The 19,233-nt window shown below is 35.1% G+C and overlaps 2 protein-coding genes across 3 annotated transcripts in view; one reads left to right on the forward strand and one right to left on the reverse strand.

Moving 5' to 3' along the window:
- Positions 1-142: 142 nt before the first annotated feature.
- LOC123315789 (mannosyl-oligosaccharide alpha-1,2-mannosidase IA-like) overlaps positions 143-19,233 on the forward strand; it is a 40,881-nt gene continuing 21,790 nt past the window's right edge. Inside the window, exon 1 of one of the 2 annotated variants that reach the window (XM_044901642.1) lies at positions 143-863. In XM_044901642.1, the coding sequence (XP_044757577.1) occupies positions 294-863 (570 nt within the window). In that variant the 5' untranslated portion in view covers positions 143-293. Of the gene's footprint in view, positions 864-16,654; positions 17,002-19,233 lie in introns of those variants that run through there. The other variant, XM_044901643.1, reaches the window with a different exon arrangement.
- LOC123315791 (catalase-like) lies at positions 1,101-12,114 on the reverse strand. Its single transcript, XM_044901646.1, has 4 exons — positions 11,928-12,114; positions 8,227-8,551; positions 2,195-2,524; positions 1,101-1,952 (listed from the first exon to the last, which is right to left on the reverse strand). The coding sequence occupies exons 1-4, from the start codon at positions 11,979-11,981 to the stop codon at positions 1,156-1,158; spliced, it is 1,506 nt and encodes a 501-aa protein (XP_044757581.1). The 5' UTR covers positions 11,982-12,114; the 3' UTR covers positions 1,101-1,155.

Consider the following 19,233-nt stretch of genomic DNA (forward strand, 5'->3'; position numbering starts at 1 on the left):
TAAAATTCAGTAAATGGCTATAAAATAATATTGTTGTGATCGAATTTCTATCGACTGAATCCGTAGTTCAAAAACACTTTTTCTGTTTCTGCATGTCAGGTGCTCCTTAACCTAAATTTTTCTGTTCATTACTTGACATCTGTCATGCATCACCATGTCACTTTGTTGTAGTTGCTGCTACCGCGAAGAAAACAAATGACACAGGCACTAGGCAGGTGTCAATACAGAGTTCGGGTAAAGGTAGTGTTTATTAAAAGACTGACAAAAAAATTTTAATTAATTTATTTATAAAAATGACAACAAATATCTTTCCATCCTACCAAAGGATAGCAAGTAGGATACCTTTAGCTTTTTCTAGGAGATCATTTAGGTCATGCGAAAAATACATCATTTTATTAGTGTTTATAACTTTTGGTTTAGTGTGTTTTGGAACTTTGTTTTTCCTACCTGAATTTCGAAACTCGGCAACTAGATCTGAAAGTGTTTATAGAGTGTATGATCATTTCAAAAGAGCAGCTCCAGAGCTCTTGATTCCACCTCCACCCTTAGAAAACAGTAGGGAATCACCCAAATTATTGAGACATGAAATGGACACTCAGGGTGAAGATCCTCATTTAGTTGGAGATCGAGAAAAGTTTAGGGCAAAGATTGAACAGGACTCAGAATTAAAAGTTTTGGAGAGACCTGATATTGGGAGATTTTATCGTAAGACATCTACACCCTCAAACCAAGGAAAGCAAGGACATATTTATGAATCTGGCATTGTGACAATTCCACCTGCAATCAGTGATCATTATCCCCTTATAACAAATGGAGAAGATGGTGACCCAGATATCAGAGAAAGAAGAAATAAGATCAAAGAAGTAAGTACTTTCAATGGATTAATTTAAATTCATTAAAATAATCTCTATTCAGGGTAAAAAAACGTTGGTCCTAAGCCCTTGAAACAAAGTTTCAATAAAAAAAATCCCCTGGTTCCATGAATAAACTTTCATGGTACTTTTTTCTGTATCACATGAAATAATAATTTTTTGATCCTTTGACACTTGTTTATGAGGATGAAATACATTAATTCCGAAATTTATTCAATGAAAAATGAGTTTCTTGCAACTTCTTTTTATTTATATTACAACTCACGTACTGAAAATATGTTATTTAGGATCCTTCTTGCATCAAAGACTTCCTTAATTTTTCTTTTAAATTATTTCCAAAAGTTTGATCTACATTAGAAAACATTTGCAAAACATTGTTTTTCACTTTTTCGTTTGTTACTTTCTTGAAAGTAGACACTAAGTTATCCTCTAGCCTTCCTCTTGCAGGTGCATCCAAAATTTTGTTATAAAAAATATTAGCTTGTTTATAATCATCCTCAGTTGTTCCTGTGTCATAATGTCCAGCTTTTCCTTCTATTTGTTGAGGTAAAGGATAATTATGAGGACATTCAATAGGACCACTGAAACTGTTGGGATAGTAGTTAGGAGCACCTCCTTGATTTATAACATTTGAAGCACCATCTCTTTGGTAATTGCTCACTTTGAAAGGACAATTGATAGGCAGTTGGGCATAGTTTGTTCCTAGTCTGTACCTATGAGCATCAGGGTAAGAAATTAAGCGACCTTGCAATAATCTGTCAGGTGAGATCCATATTCCTGGAGTAATGTTGCTTGGACTGAAAGCCAGTTGCTCAACTTCAGCAAAGTAGTTTGATGGATTTTTATTCAGTAGCAACCTGCCAACCTTTATCAGTGGCTGTTCTGAATGTGGCCATACTTTTGTGATATCAAAAGGATCATAACTTTTAGTTTTGGCTTGTTCTGGTGTCATTAATTGGACATATAGTGTCCATGATGGATAATTTTTATTTTCTATTGCATCATAGAGATCTCTTCCATAATAATTAGGATCTTCACCTGCAATACGTTGGGCTTCTGCTGGTGATAGGTTTTTAATGCCTGAAAGAAATAAAATCTTGGCATAACTGATAATGAACTGCACCTTGTGTGTGTTAAATCACAGATGTCAGAAGAGATATTCATTTTAGTGATTACTATTTCATTTTTTAGTTATTGGACATGTATATTTTCAAATGTAACTCTCTGTATGTTATATTATATAGCCTTTTATCTAGGTGCATAAATAGGAATTAATTTTATTCTTTGTGGATTGAAAATTATTTTTCTGCTTCATAACATACCTTGATCAGTCTTGTAATGGAATTTACAATAAGTGAGTTTCTGGTCCTTATCTACAAATGAGAATGTATGTGATCCGTAACCATGCATATGCCTGTAGCTTTGCGGTATTCCCCTGTCAGAGAATAAGAACATTAATTGATGAACAGATTCTTGCCTCAGTGATAAAAAGTCCCAAAACTGATTCCATTCTCTCAAATTAGTCACAGGATTCGGTTTTTGGGAATGAATTAATTGGGGAAATAGAATCGGGTCCCTAATGAAGAAAATGGGTGTGTTGTTTCCAACCAAATCCCAGTTGCCTTCTTCAGAGTAGAACTTGATCGCGAAACCTGAAAGGAAAATTTAATGAACAATTATAAATGTTATGTAGAAAATGCAAATCGCAAAATTTTCGAAATATATTTCCGAGATATTTCTTTGCTTATAAAATCTACAAATGTGTACGAGGTGATATTAGTGCTTCCTTTGTCCCCTTTTTGATTGGCCGGATTTCTGTTTATATACAGAAGAAAATCCATTTATAATTCTTCAAATTATTCCTCTCCACAGTCAGTGAATTTTTGTATTCGTGAAAGTCATTCTTAAGGATTTTTTTCTCCAATATTCCAGCTGTAGTTTGTTTATTTAATTTTTAAAAGCATCTACTGCTTCTTCCATGCAAACCTTGTAGGTTTCCTTACCCATGGAAATAATAAGTTAACGTTATCAATTAGGTGTAAGATCTGGACTAATACTGCCAGTCACCCATTATTTCCATGTTTTAAGCATCTAAAATCTAAATACTCATTTGTTGGAACAGCAAGAGAAGAATGAATAATTTAAGAATGAGGTTTACATTGATGTAAGATGATCCTTAGTCTTGAACGTTTTTCTACAATCTTGTGGAGAAGCTAAGGGAAACTGTAGTGAACCATTTTGAATTAAAAGTCTATCCTTCAGTTTTACACTGTAAACATGCAAAGTTACTTCAAATAAAGTGGCGAACCTATTTTGTTGTGGCTCTTTTCATGAATAACTAGATATTCTGAAAGACACAAATAGATTTTTTTTGAGATCATAGTATGTTGTTTACCTATGTTTCATCACATCGGGACCATGTACACAATTAGACAATCCCGTTAAAGTGACCTATTGTTGATCTGCACCATCACACACAGTCTTTGTTTTGCGCTAGAATCACTGAGCGCTCAAATATTTGCGTGGAATAATGTTAAAAAGGGCTCTCGATTACTGAATACTTTATAAAATTAATTCGATTTTTCGAGCACTAGTTAGCTGCAATGAGCTTTTTCTTCGAAATTGTATCCAGTCGGAAAAACAAAGCTGGTATTTATTCAAGATAAGTCGAGAGATATGTATTAATTATTGTGGGCGGATTAGAGACAGAATAAAGCAAAACGAAACGAACTAATTGAAAATGTTCTTCATCAATAGTGCGTTATAGAAAATTTATAGAAATACGTGAATTGTACAGAGTCTACAAATAATGGCAGTGGGCTTCGAACTCCTATACAACTGTAGTTTTGGACTTGAACCGGAGGGAAATGTGAAATAGTAAAAAATAATTGGGGTATTTGACTAACACACTGTTTTTTGAGATATTACTTTATGCAGCTATCGATTTCGGTCTATAATAACATCATCATGCTTTCGACAAAGAAATACAAAAATATCGGCATCAAGGAAGAAGGTGAATTTATCATTCCAAATAAACTATAAATATGACATAATGTAATCCTGTTGGGGGACATGAAATCATCATACAAATAAGTTGTCCCCTTTGCAGTAATTAATGGGTTCGAAAAATAAAATTTTGTGACGAGTTTATAAAGGCTCGTGTTGTTGGACATCGTGTGTATTTACACACAGCTATTTAGCTTTTTGCTGAATTCATTCGACTCACAATGGTAGACCAAATTACCATGCTGGACGCGATCATTGCTCTCTTGATGTTAGTGTACACGATTTTAATTGCAGTGCCGTATCCTTTCTCGAAGATAACTTTCCTACGGCTTTCTAAATAAGGAAAATCTTCTATTGATCGGTCAATAGCCGGATGGCTGTTGGAATTGGTCTAACGGTATGGTACGATTTTCTGTATTTTTATTCGTTCTATTTGTGGATGCAGTCGGCAATGACAAAAGTTATCTAATAAACCGTAAACGAGGGAAAAAGGCTACGAACATTTCACGAGTGTTTCTTAACTCTTTCGATATGCAAGACGAAAACGTTGAGCCTAATTGCTCGGCATAGTAGAATAACATAATATAAACTTGTGTCCGAAACCGCCTTTTGGGGGCTTCAATCCTCAAAAATGGGCAGGGGATAAACGGTTTTCCTGTATATATACAGGTTTTCCTGTATATATACATGATGATGATTCCTCGATGAAAATAAGCAGGTGTAGTTCCTACAATTTTTTTTTTCGAAATCGATCTCCCTTCCAAGATACAGCCTTTGGAAGGCGATGACTAGTTAACAGTGTTTATTTTTTTTAGGGGTTCTAAAAACACTGAGTCACAAAACTATACATAATATGAAGCAGTAAGTAGAAGTTACTCACACAATTTTTTTAGATCTCATAACTTTATTATTAGGGGTTAAAAATAACAACCCCTTATGATTTTCATTCAAAAATTTTTTGCGTGGGATAGATTTTCGAAAAATAAAATTCTCTTCTGGTTTCCCATTCAATTCTGGAGAAAAAAGTCTCTTGCAAAATGTCGATACAGTCGATACTTTTCTCGGAATAAATAAAAACTTACAAGCAGTATACGAATGTCTATGAGGCAGAGAGTTGATGCATGTATTTAAGCGGGAGGTAATCATTCTATGGAACACTTACGATGAAAGGAACGAACAGTGATCGGAACTGCTTGTAAGTTTTTATTTATTCCGAGAAAAGTATCGACTGTACCGAAATTTTGCAAGAGACTTTTTCTCTCCAGAATTGAATTGGAAACCATAAGAGAATTTTATTTTTCGGAAATCTATTCCACGAAAACCATTTTTGAATTGAAATCATAAGGGGTTGTTATTTTCAACACTTAATAATGAAGTTATGAGATCTAAAAAAATTGTGTGAGTAACATCTACTGAGTGCTTCATATTATGTGTAGTTTTATGACTCATTGTTTTTTAGAACCTCCAACAAAAAATTGAGAACTGTCAACTCGTCATCGCCTTTTGAAGGCTGTATCTTGGAATGGAGGTCGATTTCGAAAAAAATTAATAGGAACTACCTCTGCTTATTCTCATCGAGGAATCATCTCCCGCAGTCCTTCGCATTTGTTCACAGACATCCTGTATAATTCCTTAAATGTTGGATATTATTTTAGGACACAAAGAATTATTTGTTTAAGTGATTCTTCTTATTCACTAGGAGCACTCTTCAAGAGGCGGGTTACCTTTTTCTGGAAATATTTATCGGTTTTTTACATAATACGTATCCAAATAACAATCTTGAAGTTGTTTTTTTTTGAGAAGAGGCTTAAGTAGGTTAAATTTAAAGATAAACACGAGCATAAACATGTCTTCAAAGAGTAGGCATACAATCAGGTAGGTAAACCCAAATCGTTTACTGGCACTTCCTAGGGTACTTTTAAATACTACATAATAGTAGTGATAGAATACCAAGAAATATGAAACGTTTGTCTAGTGACCTTATGCTGGAAATTCTTTATTGTGGCCCTACACTACAACCCTCAAAAAGGGCCTATTGATAATCGTTTTCAACATAACTTCGGAAAAATGTATCTTAATGTTAATGCATTCAAATTTATTGTGCCTGTGTGGAACTGTTTTCGCCGCTATGTTGTCTACAGCTCGCCGTCCAGTTTCATAGTTCTAATGAACTCCAGTTTCTGGCATGGCTTCAAGGAGGTTACCTCCTCGCTCCTGCAATTTTCTCATCCTAAAAAATTTCATGAGTTGGCTAGCAGTGGCGAAACATTCTGTCACGAGGTGATGTGGAGTTTCTTCCTCCTTCCCAAAAAATTTGCACTTGCTAGTTTCTGCTCGATCCATTTCATTCGGTGCGACCATGCCCTATAAGTATTCCAGTAGGGATGTGCAGCATATTCTTGCTCAGATACTTCCTAAATCTCGCGGAATAAAAGTTCCCAACTTTGTGGAATGTTCCAGTCTCTCTTTCTCCAGAGTTCTTCTCTTTCAGTTTTTTCTCCTGAAACTCTTTTCTGTGGAGACATTTTCCTATACCACGAAAAATTTTCGGCCAATGAAAGGAGTTTGTGCTCCTTTTCTGGTTGGCGTATTGGTTTCTCCATTTCCCATGAATCGAATCAGAATCAGCTTGAGTGTCATTTCTGATAGTTCATTTCTAGGTTTATTTCCACACATTTTTTGATTTCAAACATTTCTTCCCTTGCGATAGTGAGCATCTGATATCAGCCCCGAATACTCTTGCGCCAGTCCCTGTCGTGGTTTTCGAACCATCTGTATACCATTTAATAATATAATTCAGAGGATTTGGGGGGTGGGTTCCTCTCTTTCCAATCTTCCTTTATACTTGGCATCCTAGTGAACGTTTTCTCGATGTTTTCTTTATCGTCACATCTCTGGGAAGATTAGCAAATAATGGGATGTACTTAGTCAGAGAGGCCCAGGCTGTCTGATTCCCAATTCTCCCATCACCTGTACTTTCCCTGGATATTCTTAGGATGGCCTCATCCACCAGATAGAGAGATGTGAGATCTATAATGATATTCAGTGTCCTAGTTGGATACGTTCTCGTAGTTCCAGTGATGCAAACCGAGGATGCAAACACAGGCTAACCTTTGTATTCTATCGAGGGTTTTCCTCGTACTGTTCTGACTTGCTTTGGCATGTCAGATCATTGCCCCATAAGTGATTACTGATTTCACAATCATGACGTATGTCCATCGCAGTATGTTTGGGTTACATCTCCAAACTTCACCAGCCAGATTTCTGTATGCCATCAAGTTCTTTATTGCTTTACAAGCAGCTATCTCAATATGCTTATTCCACAGAAGCTTACTATCTATGGTTATTCTAAGATATTTCACTTCAGACACCCACTCTAGTTAAGGAGAAGGATAACTAGAAATTATCATTTCTCAATAATGCGCATTTATAAAGAGATTTATCTGTATATGCTTATTTGATGCTTTGGACCCACTTAGTTTTCCGCAGAGTTGAGAGTAACCTCAATGAGCCATTTCGATCATATTTCTTGGTACATATTTCATCACCTGAGTACTATTCAGAAGTGGTCGACAATTTTGGTTCGAGTTCATTAGGCCAAGACCACATATTTTTCAGTCTTATATCATTCCTACTTCCTAAAAATATTTCTCGACATTTCCTATTCACTTTGTATCTTCCCACAATTGTGAAATAAAGGCACTTGCAGCCCATTGTCCAACAGGTGAATGCCAAAATGTACTCCTAAGTTGAATAAATTGGTGTGTCGTTTATACAATATGTTGTTCCAAAGACATATCGTTTTATTTTCAAGTGAAAATCACAATTATTCTTCCTCATACCCACAACACATGACCAGCAACTAGCTCAACATAAATTCGTAGGCCAATGACTGATAAATGTTTTCTTCGCGCAAGCGCTGGTTATATCCTGTGGGAACGATAGGGGTAGATTTTTCCCGCCATCGCCTGTACGTTTTTATCCGACTCTTCCCAATATGGTTAAAATTTTTCGCGATACCTTTGGACAATCAGGCTCTTGTCCTTTTACCTCCGTTAATTCTAGCGTCTAGCGTCTGTAGGCACTCATTGACGAACCAAACCTGCAACGTCAATAAAAATCCATTCTTCTTTATGAGGCACGGTCCTTATTTCTTTCGAGCATGGTAAAGACCGACAACTGTGGGAACGCTTCGAGGCGTGGAGGAAGCCAGTTCTCAGCACGTCAACATCGACGAAACAAACGTCGAAAGTCATAATATAATTTTATTGGATTTTATTGCCGTTGCAGGTTCGGTTCGTAAGTGGGTAGATCGTGGGGTAGATACTACTCGCCACATGAGCTCTACCTCTTGGATCCATATCCGTATCGGCTGATCCCAAACTTCCGGCTACTCTGGAAAACCTCACAGCAATCGGAGTCTTCTTTCCCAACTCGAATATTTTCGATGTTGTGTATTTGGTGATATCATTGGTCACCTCGAAATGACCGAAGGCTGCGGAGCCCTTAGCGTGGACCACTCTTTCCGGTAACCTCTCCCTGTTGAATTGGGCCAGTGATTCATTTAGGTTCGAGTCGTATAAGACGATAGGACCATGTTGTCCTACAGTGATACTGCTGGTGGGGTGCGTTACCAGTATTCCCTCGGCTGTAGTGATGCACTTCTTCTGGTCCTGAAAGGAAGGGAATCAGGAGAATATGCGAAGAATTAGGTTCAGTAAAAAATTATTCAATTTTGAAGTTATATCAATTTTTCTCCAACAATAGAATTTGAGAGGTGGAGAACAAAACCTCACCTATTGACCTAATTTATTCGTCTATTTTTTTTCATTTTGTGTTTGACTAGAAATGGCAGAAATATTACATTGGTCTAAATGAAAAACACCCCTTTTCCTGAGTAATTCAGTGTTAAAATCAAGGGTTCGAACAAAACTATACTTCACAGCCTTAAAAAAGTAGACTCGTACTCACGGTGCTTCCAAAGGTGAGGCTTTTGTTATAGAAGGTAGAAGTCATCAAAATAAGTCCACCATAAATTGTGAATACAAAATATTCAAGATGGCCGAGCTATAACTTCTAGAAGTTCGACAAAACTTCATTAAATTTGGAGTAAGTGAATTTGGAAGGTGACTCCGGCAACGGAAAAACAATATGGAAAATGAATGGTTCAGTACTTCCGAGTCTATCTGATTAGTTGCATCAGGTCACTCGAAAAAAATGTTGTATTGTGCGATTTGAGATGAAAAAAGTGTAGAGAATTGAGACAGTTTATTGAAAGTGCTTATGTTGACAAAGTGCTATTATTGTTACCCTATTTCATCCCATTTTCACAACGATTGATGGAGTGCTCGAACAAGAAGAAGGTTGTGATGACCATTGTGAAAAAATTTGTGAATAATTTGGATGAAATTTATTCCTGAGATTTTGAACTAATATTCAATTTTTTTACACTTGGTCCTAAGTATATTTCTTACAGTTGGTATCGAAACGAGCCATTTCATAAAATCGTTTAAGTTACTAAATAATGAGAAAAATTCGGCAATCTTGAGTTTTTATTTTCATTCCCAGATGAAAATCGAACGGGCCAATATCCTTAACGAAACCATATAGGCATATGGTTGAGTCAGTCATCACGAGATAAGTTTTTTCCCATTGCTTTGAGATAATTCAGATAACAAATGATCTAGGGTCGTATTATCTATTTCAATAATCATTTTCAATTTTCTTTCAACTCTGTCAGTTTGAAGGTTTTGTATAAGTGATTTTGGCGAATCGCTTTATTTCGACCAGTTCTACTTTCTGTTAAAAATAAGCCTCACCTTTAAATACACCCTGTATACATATTTCAAAAAAATCTTTTGTTTCGTTATATATAACGATACTGGAATAAAATTCTCGAAATCTCTAATTATTCTTGAAAAATTATATCCTTCGATCTATATCGAAATCGAATTAGTTTCATATTTTGATAAACTTACGGCCATTTGCACCGTTCCAATAAATAATCATCACATTCTCACCATTAAGGATGGTTTAAAAATTCAATCCTTATTTTTTAAATGGTGCAAAGGGCCATCCTCATATCTCATTAGTTCTCAACCTTGAAAAATCATTGATAGCATCTGTTTATATCGGGACTATAATGTAATGACAAATTTTTCATCATATATCTCTTATTATGTCGAGCAGTAAATTATCTGTATGAAATACATATATGTTTATTTCGCAGTGCTATCTTGCTTCTACTTACGTAATGAAATCTTTTGCAATGTATGCTTTCTCAATTGAATAAATGATCATCGCCGAACAGTACGTAGCCATAGAAAATGTAATATCTTTTCCGTGTACAAACTCTATTTTGGACATTCTTTTGCAGTTTGTAGGTCGACCGATAGACTACTTGATAATTGATTAACATTTGAACTCTAAATTGAGCGTGATAACAGAAAGATCTGTCACTAATCATTGAATATTCAGTTGGATTATTCAGATCTTGAATACTGCTCAAATGTGCGGAGCTCAGCGCTCAAACAATCATTGGAAGGAACTGCAGCAGTTTACAATGATATTAACAGATTTCATCTAAGGATAGATAGCCCATGAAGCCATTCTTAGAATATTCAGGGAAGGTACGGGTGGTGAGAGAATTAGGAATCGGAGACGAAGTACCGAACCAAGTACCGAGCTACATCCCATCAGTGAATCCGACCAGATGGAAAAAAGAACCAGCATCGAGAAAACTCTCTAAAATGCGAACTAGAAAGAATGTTTTTGGCATGTTTTAAGACTGAAAACACTTTGTGTGAAGTTTTATTTTTATTTATAGGACAGTTGCTGTATATAGGCTCGATCGGGTCATTTTCAGGACCAACTTTGATTTGGAATGCAAAAAGTTGGAATTTTTTTTGAAATGATGAAGAAACGTTCATGTAGAATTAATGGCAAAATTACAAATTTTTGGATTGGGTTCGAGTGAGTCAACTCAATCTTAATTCTCTGGATATTCAATCAATAAGGGCTCGACATGAATGAGTTTTTTATTTCGAGAAGCCATGCTAAATGTTGACATGTCAGAATATTAGTTTGAAAATATAGAATATGCATATGCATCTGTTGTCCATAAATGTGGAACTAGAAATATAGATTATTTTTTGGTGATTGCTTCTCTTTTGTTGGGAAGTAGAACGTATCGATGTCTATTAATTTTTAAAATTGTGATTTTTATTTCAGATAATTCTTCAATTACTTCCTTACGAAAAATAAATGTCTTCTATAATATCTCGAAAACGTCAATCACTCCTGAAGTGTATTTTATTGATCTCGAAATACATAAAAGAATTCAAATTCTAGTTCAATAAGTTGAACCGTTGCATTCCTATACTGGGTTAGTGTCTTCTAAAGACTTCATCGGCAAAATAGTAAGCACTATGCGATTCGTATATCATATAACTCCTGTGTACCAAATTCAGTGATTTTTGGATTGACCGGATTCGGAGATGAAAAGAAAAGACTATTTTTTAGGGACAAATTTCAGGGATCTGAAAAAAATAGGAATCTCCTAACTTTGAGTCCAGAATCTGCGACCAAATTTTGTTGCATTGATTTCGGGACCAAAAATCATCATAAGCAACAAAAGGTCTACCCATTTCTTTCCAAGCCATTGAAAAGAACTCAACTACACTCCAACCCTCGTAGGGGGTGCGTGACAAACTCTTCAATTATAGTTGTGTAATTTAAAACAAAAATTGGCCTGTTCGATCATTTTTCCACAAAAAAGTAAATACCGAAGATGTATATTTTGTGCGTTACCTACTTTAATACCTACTCAAGTATATAAGGACTTATGTGTGAATGTTTTTGTTGATGATCTGTACTAACCAGTAATTTCTGTGTACCTACTAATAAAATTTTTCAATATCATGTATCACTATTTTATAATAATTCGAAGAAAACTTACAACCACCTTTCGTCATGCACTCTTCAAATTTTTTGATTGTTATGCTTGTAAATACTCTATGTGAAATCCTGCTACTCACGAATAACACTTACTTTATTTTTTTCCTTCCATCTTGGTAGTTGAGTGGTGGAAGGTAGAGGCTTCATCTTGGCTTCGTCCAATATGTTCTAATAGGTACTGATATATCTAAAGAAACACTAGCCCGGCACACTGATCTCTACGGTACTGCGGTACTGTTTTCGAAAACTTTGGGAATTTTCTTTAAATATCTCAAGAATGGTCTGGAAAGAGCGGATATTGTGGGGAGAATGAAAACAGAATTATCAGGTGTAATCAAATCACCGAAATTTGTCTGAGACAATATACAGCGATATGAATGTTTATGGCATGCAGAGAGTTGATATTTTTTCAGCAATTATTTCAAATGAAATGCATCGTTGGAAAAATATATGCAAAGGGAAAGCAAAAACTATCGATCCGCTATAGAATGATTATTATTCTCAATTCTTTTGGACTTGAAAGTATGTAGGTGAAGAGAATATGTACATACATATAGGATGTGATTGAAAAGTAAAGCACAAAATTGTGTCAAATGTCAATTTTTATTTCAAATTATGAACCTTTTCATGTGTGATCAAGGATAGCCTCTTTGTTGCTGAGGATGATTTTGTTATTGATGGGATGTTTCGTAAAGAGCGAATGAAGGTAAAATTTTATGTCAACAAAAGCATCTCATTGTAGCCAAAATTACTTTCTCTCGGAAATTTTCACAATCTAAATGTTTGGATGAAAATACCAGATTGTTGTTCCTATATAAAACTTGGATTGAACAAAACTGACGTCATAACGTCTTACGTCTTCAACTTTTAATCCAGAAGGATAACCAACATTCACTCTTCACGGGTATCTGCATATTATGTGTCAATAATTCAATTTCTTCCATATTTAACAAAAATAAATATACTTAAACAATAATCTCTTCTACATTCCATGCAAGTAACTAGATAAAAAAATCACTTCAATCAGTTTATTCAAATGTCAATTATGTTCATCACATTTTTTTCGAATTCATTCATTTTCCGAAGATAATTCACATTGCGAGAAATACGTAATTTCTAGGACCTTTATGTAGAACCGACAACATTGGTTCTAAAATTCAAAAATTGACAAGTCTCATAACCTCACTTTTTCGTACTATACAATAATACAATGTGGATTGGCTCAAAATTTCCAAGGCCAACCGCAGCTTTTATAGAAGTGATTGGAGTGTATATTGAGTTCAATGAGTTCAGTAACATATACTGCAGGAGGGATTGAAGTCAGAAGTGATACCGAAAGCATGCCTTTTTCGTATATAGGGTAGTCATTGCTGAATTATCTTAATTGAAAATCACAATTGCAAAAATGAATGCATATAGGTACTATTGATACGCTCCTTTACTTTCATCTACTAAATGTGCCTTTCATAAATGTCTCAAAGGTTTCTATTTCTGTCCAGTGAAGAGCTAATTAATGAGGAGAATTAATGACGGCATGTACCGATCTCGTGTTCTCACGATGCTCTCTGGAATTTGTAAAAACAAACTGCTTTCGTACTAGATTCACTATTGGGACCGTAAAACGATGTGGTAATCTCGTATGAAAGGCACATGTTCCACTTCGAATTATCGGCCGCTGTTAATATCCAGAAGAGATTGGTTTCCTCATTCCGCCAGCATAATTGACTCTTGAAGTTCTCGAAGATATCATTCCAGACGTCGATTGTGAAAGATAATAATTATTATTTTCATGAACAATTGTTATAATTGAAGCAATTTGCTGCGAAAAATTTGTCGTCGAGCAGGCTCTTTAGTTTTTGAAATCGATATTTTTTACTTGCACGTAGCTCTTACTACACCATTCTGTGGTTTTTGTTCCTATTTGGTACAAACTGTCGGATTTTGCGGAACTCCGCTAGTATTCTTCCTTCAAGAGCTGATTATCTCGAAATTGGAGGTTAATGACATTGATATGTTTATATTTTTAACTCGATTTTCAATTTTTGACACACAGGTAAGAGTACAGAGGTAAGACAGCACTCCGTACTTTTATCAGGGAAACTCAAAGCTTCAACCTTTACCTATTCTCTTCCAGAATTTGTGTTCTATCCCTACTGTTAGTACGACACTCTACTGGTGTGATAACCCAGGAGAAACAGGATGCAGGGGATAATCGCCGTGCCCTTTTTTTTTAACTTACCAGTGTCTAACTATACTAAATTAACGCAAGATTTGAATCAAACGGAAAACAGTTCACCTATGATATTGTTATTTTTTTATTGAAACAGAAAGTTATAATGTAGTTCTTACAAAAATTCCGTACAGAGGTAATACAGCACTCCGTACTGTTATCAGGGAACCTCAAAGCTTCAACCTTTACCTATTCTTTGCCAGAATTTGTGTTCTACCCCACTGTAAGTACGACTCTCTACCTACTAATGTGAAAACCCAGGAGAGACAGAACGCAGAGGTTAATCCCGTGCCTTTTTTTCCTAACTCACCAGTGTCTACCTCTACTGTTAGTACAATTCTGTGCTGTTGTGGAAACCCGGGTGGAGCAGAAAACACTCACAGGTGAACCGCCGTGTTTTTATGCGATCTTGCTCGAACCCCACCCCTGCTGAGTTGATAATGTGACATCATTGCCCGAAGTGTAGGTATTGGTTCTGGGTGGCGAACAAATCCGTAACACCCGTGACGCGTTTGAGATCGGATTCCCTTTTCTTTCCTTTCAACTCCATGAATTCACCACCTTTGCATTGCTATTCGTATATATTTTCGAGAAAAACCGTTTGAGTGTGTAAAATAGACTGTTTCTGTTCCACCTATTGCACTGTGATTTTCACTTGACTTGATTTATTTTATCTCCCTCTAAATCGGTGGATTTTTTGAGTTGTGTAATAGTGCCTGTTGTGTTCCTTATTGCGAAACAACGAATAAACTTTGTGAACTCGGATTTTGACTCTCAATAGTTATCGCTCGCTAACACCCTAGACTAGATAACTAGGAATCTTATCTTCGACTCGAAGCCAACAGGGTGGGTTTGATATTTTTTCCTTTAGAGAATAACTGGCGCTCGAGACAACCGAGAAAACGTTACAAAGTCGTACAAAGTACATAAAATAGGCTTATTCATGACATGCATATACTCACTGATTTGTCGACATTTTTCATGATCAATTGTTCTTAGGTTATCGTCCATTTAGTTAGATGAAATGATCATCTTGCATGAATGTAGATGAATTTCTATGATGTAGGGTTCAATTTCGTCGTTATCCACAGGTGGTTCTGAGCTCGTTGATCTAGACATCTGACCTCTAATAACCCCATAAAAATAAATGGAGCGAATAAGGACCCAATTGTGATTACCAAAACAAGAGAGTTCACTCATGCAGTAATTGTGCAAATGAAGCATTGTCTTGTTGGAACCACATATTGGCCAATTTTTGTATTTCAGTGAAATAAAATTTGCATAGATAAAAACTGAACAGTTTACATTTTAGTTTCATGAGTTTACTGTTTTATGAGTTGCTGTTAACATAGAGCAGCTGTCTACTGAAAGATCATTTTCTTAGAGCCATCGGTGGCTGGGCTCTATTTTCCTTGGGTGTCAGTTTAGAGACAAAGTTGATTGAGATTATTTCGTTGTATTGTCAATTGCTCCATATGCGAGTCCATATGCCTTCAAATTTTGGCCATCTTTTCCAAAATTACCTTGTATAAATGGTATATTCTGGAAACGACAATATGGATAATTTTCAAACTGAGCATATTTTCACGCAATGTGTTCTATCTGAAACATAATGGCACCCTGATCACTACATACACAGTTAATATGTATTTTGTTTTTGAGGAAAAGTTTTCGAACTTTGATCTGGAACAGATTATATCAAAGAGATGATTTGTGGTAACATTATTTATGTATCTGGCATCTTCAGAAAAATGGGTTATAGTTTTTATAAATGAATAAAAAAGAGTTACTTAGCCACAACACGGGGTTCGCTATAACTGTGGCATCTTCAGGTGGTTGAAGGTGTGATGGTTAAATAACTGATGTTAGTGAATTGCGGATTTTCGTTAAATATCGACCACATCAATTCAGCATAACAATTGTTTGAGATTTGTCTTAAATTACCTTACATTCATCACCTTAACTTTCGCAGGTAAATGATTGTGAAACGAGATATCTGCAAACGATGTTGTTGACTAGTATTTGGTGTTCGTGTGTCTTGGGATACTTACTAGTTATTACGATGTTATGTCTGGTTTTATAGTTGTGAAAGTGTGAATATTACTTCAAATCAGTTGAATGCAATTTTACCAACGTGAGGCAATTCAAGATATAATTACTTGGAATCGTTAGAATTTGAAATTTCTTTAAGATCTCTCTACAAGATTTTCTGGCTGTTATGTTACCAATATCAAAATTATGATTCTTTTATGTACACTACACAGATGACTGTGAACTAAAGGTGGATTGAAGATTTATTTTGTTTTGTAAAGGTTTGTGTGCCAATAATTTTCTGATATATTGTTTCAAATACAATTTACTCATATTTTCATGAAATAAATATTTTTTTAATCCAAATACATAGTTACGTTAGGAAAAGAGATTACATCTTTTAACTGAGTGATACATTAAATAGAAACAGTTCCGAATATGAATCTGTTATTGTTGAATGAACGAATAATTATAATTTTGATTGGCTTCATCGAACCACGCGATTATTGCCTCCATTCCTTGGATATCCATTCAGATAATGATGATTGATAAATGGACGATATCTCTTGTTCTCTTCTCTAATTCAGAAATGGTTATGTGATTCCGTTGTCGCGTCGGAAGTAAAGGTCCTTTGTTCGGTTCTGCCGTGATTCCTGTCATTTTGTTCGGGTCATTTGTTTCGAAATGAAGTTTGTTGCTCCCACGGTGGGTTCGGCAATCATTGTGATGACTTGGACTGGCGTATACTTATCCACCAGGCAGCAAGGATCATCCTTTTCGGACTTCGAGAATTTGCCGAATGCTACGGTCACGACTGATGATGATGCCGATTACGATTATCTTGGAGATGATGGTTCGATACTTGCGAACGATACCACATCGCAGAGAAGAGATAAAATTAAAGAGGTAAATCGTGATTCATGTGAAAAATCTCTAACAACTGGTTCCCCATTGGTCGAATGCACAAAACCAGTCGTATTATGGAATCAACCAATCTTTCATGAAAAAAGTGCATACGTCTATGCATGAAGAGAATGTTGAATATGGAGATATTCATTTCAACATATTTCATCCCAAAAAAATCCCTTATGTATCACATTTTTCGTGTTGAGTTTTTTAATGACAACCCTAACTTTTTGTGCCAGAACTAGATACACTTTTTGTTACTGAGGATGTTTTCGTCATGGAGAGAATAGTTTTTACACTTTCATTATTTTGTTCAATAAATGAACATTTTGAGCACCATTAGTGACCTAATATGTCCCAACCTAAAATATTCTTAGTGGACCTTTGCAGAGTTTCGAGGGGTATACTTTTTACTTCTTGCCATATCCGAACCTTAAATTCTTCCAACGTAGTGGGGATGCATTAACTTTACTGTTCACTAGGTTGAGTTTTTTAGCTACTACGCGTGTTTCGCTATCTCAATAGCATCTTCAGGTGGATGGAGGTATCAAACCATCACCAAGTAGAAGATGTTAAGTGAGATGTGTATTTTTATAATTATTATTTCTACTTGTCTTTCATTTTCTCTGAGGACTTTGATTTTTTTAGTAATGAAACTGACATCATCTGTCTCTCATGCATTTTCCTCGACTATGCAAGTATGCGATGAGGCGTTATCCTGCATAAAAGATAACCTTCTCTAAAAGTCACCTTTCAGAGTCGTATTTTGGTATACATGCTATAATTCTGCTACAGCAACGAATCTGCCAGCCAGCCCAGATTATATTCGTCTGAAGATGATTAGAGAAATAGGAAAAAATTTTTTCTTTATCTCTTGTTTAGTATGGTCAGAAACACTGAAATAATCATTCATTCGTCCAGTTGCAGAAAAGTCCATTAAAATTTAATACTTCATTGAAATCTTAATCCTCCATTTTCCCCTTCAAAAATGACAGTTTTAAATTTTTATAGGGCATCAAATCTTAATGGACTTTCCTGCAACTGGGCCATTATTAGGTATTTAGATTATCGACTTCAGCTCCCGGCTTTCAAAACCCTCTTCAGAGAAACATTCACAGATATAGGAAAGATTAAGCTCTGTTGGATATTTATGTTCTGTGGTTGGAACCCTTTCCGGATTTTCGGCCAAAGCTTACTGTGGTCATGGTTATCTGTGACGTTTAAATTACTTATGACATTTGTTTTTGTCAACTATAAGTTATGGCGGATTTGTTAGATCATTTCAAGAGAAACAAGGGAAGACTACCCTTATGGACGTCTTGTTGAACAAGAGAAGATGAATTATTTTATGGAAAGTACAATTTGAAAAGGGATTTGGCTCAAAAAAATTAAACATTTTCCCGTTTCCTTATTATTCCATTTCTGTCTCGGTTTTATTTATAAGTAACGTTATTGCATCCAATTTCATACATATTTTCTAAACTTGGGGAATTCCGCAGAATATCAAATGTCCAATATTCATTCAACTACTCTCTTGTAAAGGAAGTAGGACTACAGAGTTTTTAACTCTGTGTGACTTCATGTGTGGTAACCGGTGGTAACCTTAGTAACTAAACCAAAACAAACCACTAGCACCAAAATTTACCTTTTGGTTCTTTTTGTCGTACCCGAAGGTGTTCTTGTCATGTCCATAAGAAAACTACGTTTGGTGATTTACAAATTTATTCGATATACAATTTCTCAATCTCGACTACCAACATAAAATCTTTCCGAATACTGAACTCTCCAACGCATGTGGAAACCTAGATAATTAATTAATCATGCGCACACAATATATTACAATCTCCCCCATTTAAATAAGAACAATTTGATTTAATCAGAAATTACAATAACATCTTAATCTAAGAATTCAAATATTTTAATTTTTTAAATTTTATAATTTTGTTTTTTTTTTTTCAAAAATATCACAAATACGATCAAAATCAATTTAACAATATGATTCCAAAATAATAATTTACAATCAAAATTTTATTTTTTATTTATGTAATATAGAAATAATTAATTAATAGAATTAACTATTATTATACAATATACAATCAATTATCATTATACTATACAATTATTATGAAATATATAATTAATTACAATATACATATAAACAGAAATTCTGGATCTTAATTTCATTTATTTAAATTTTTCAAGCGTTCAGATCTCCTTATACTTATATCATCT

Source organism: Coccinella septempunctata, chromosome 6 (assembly GCF_907165205.1).
Source record: "Coccinella septempunctata chromosome 6, icCocSept1.1, whole genome shotgun sequence".
Lineage (NCBI taxonomy): Eukaryota > Metazoa > Arthropoda > Insecta > Coleoptera > Coccinellidae > Coccinella > Coccinella septempunctata.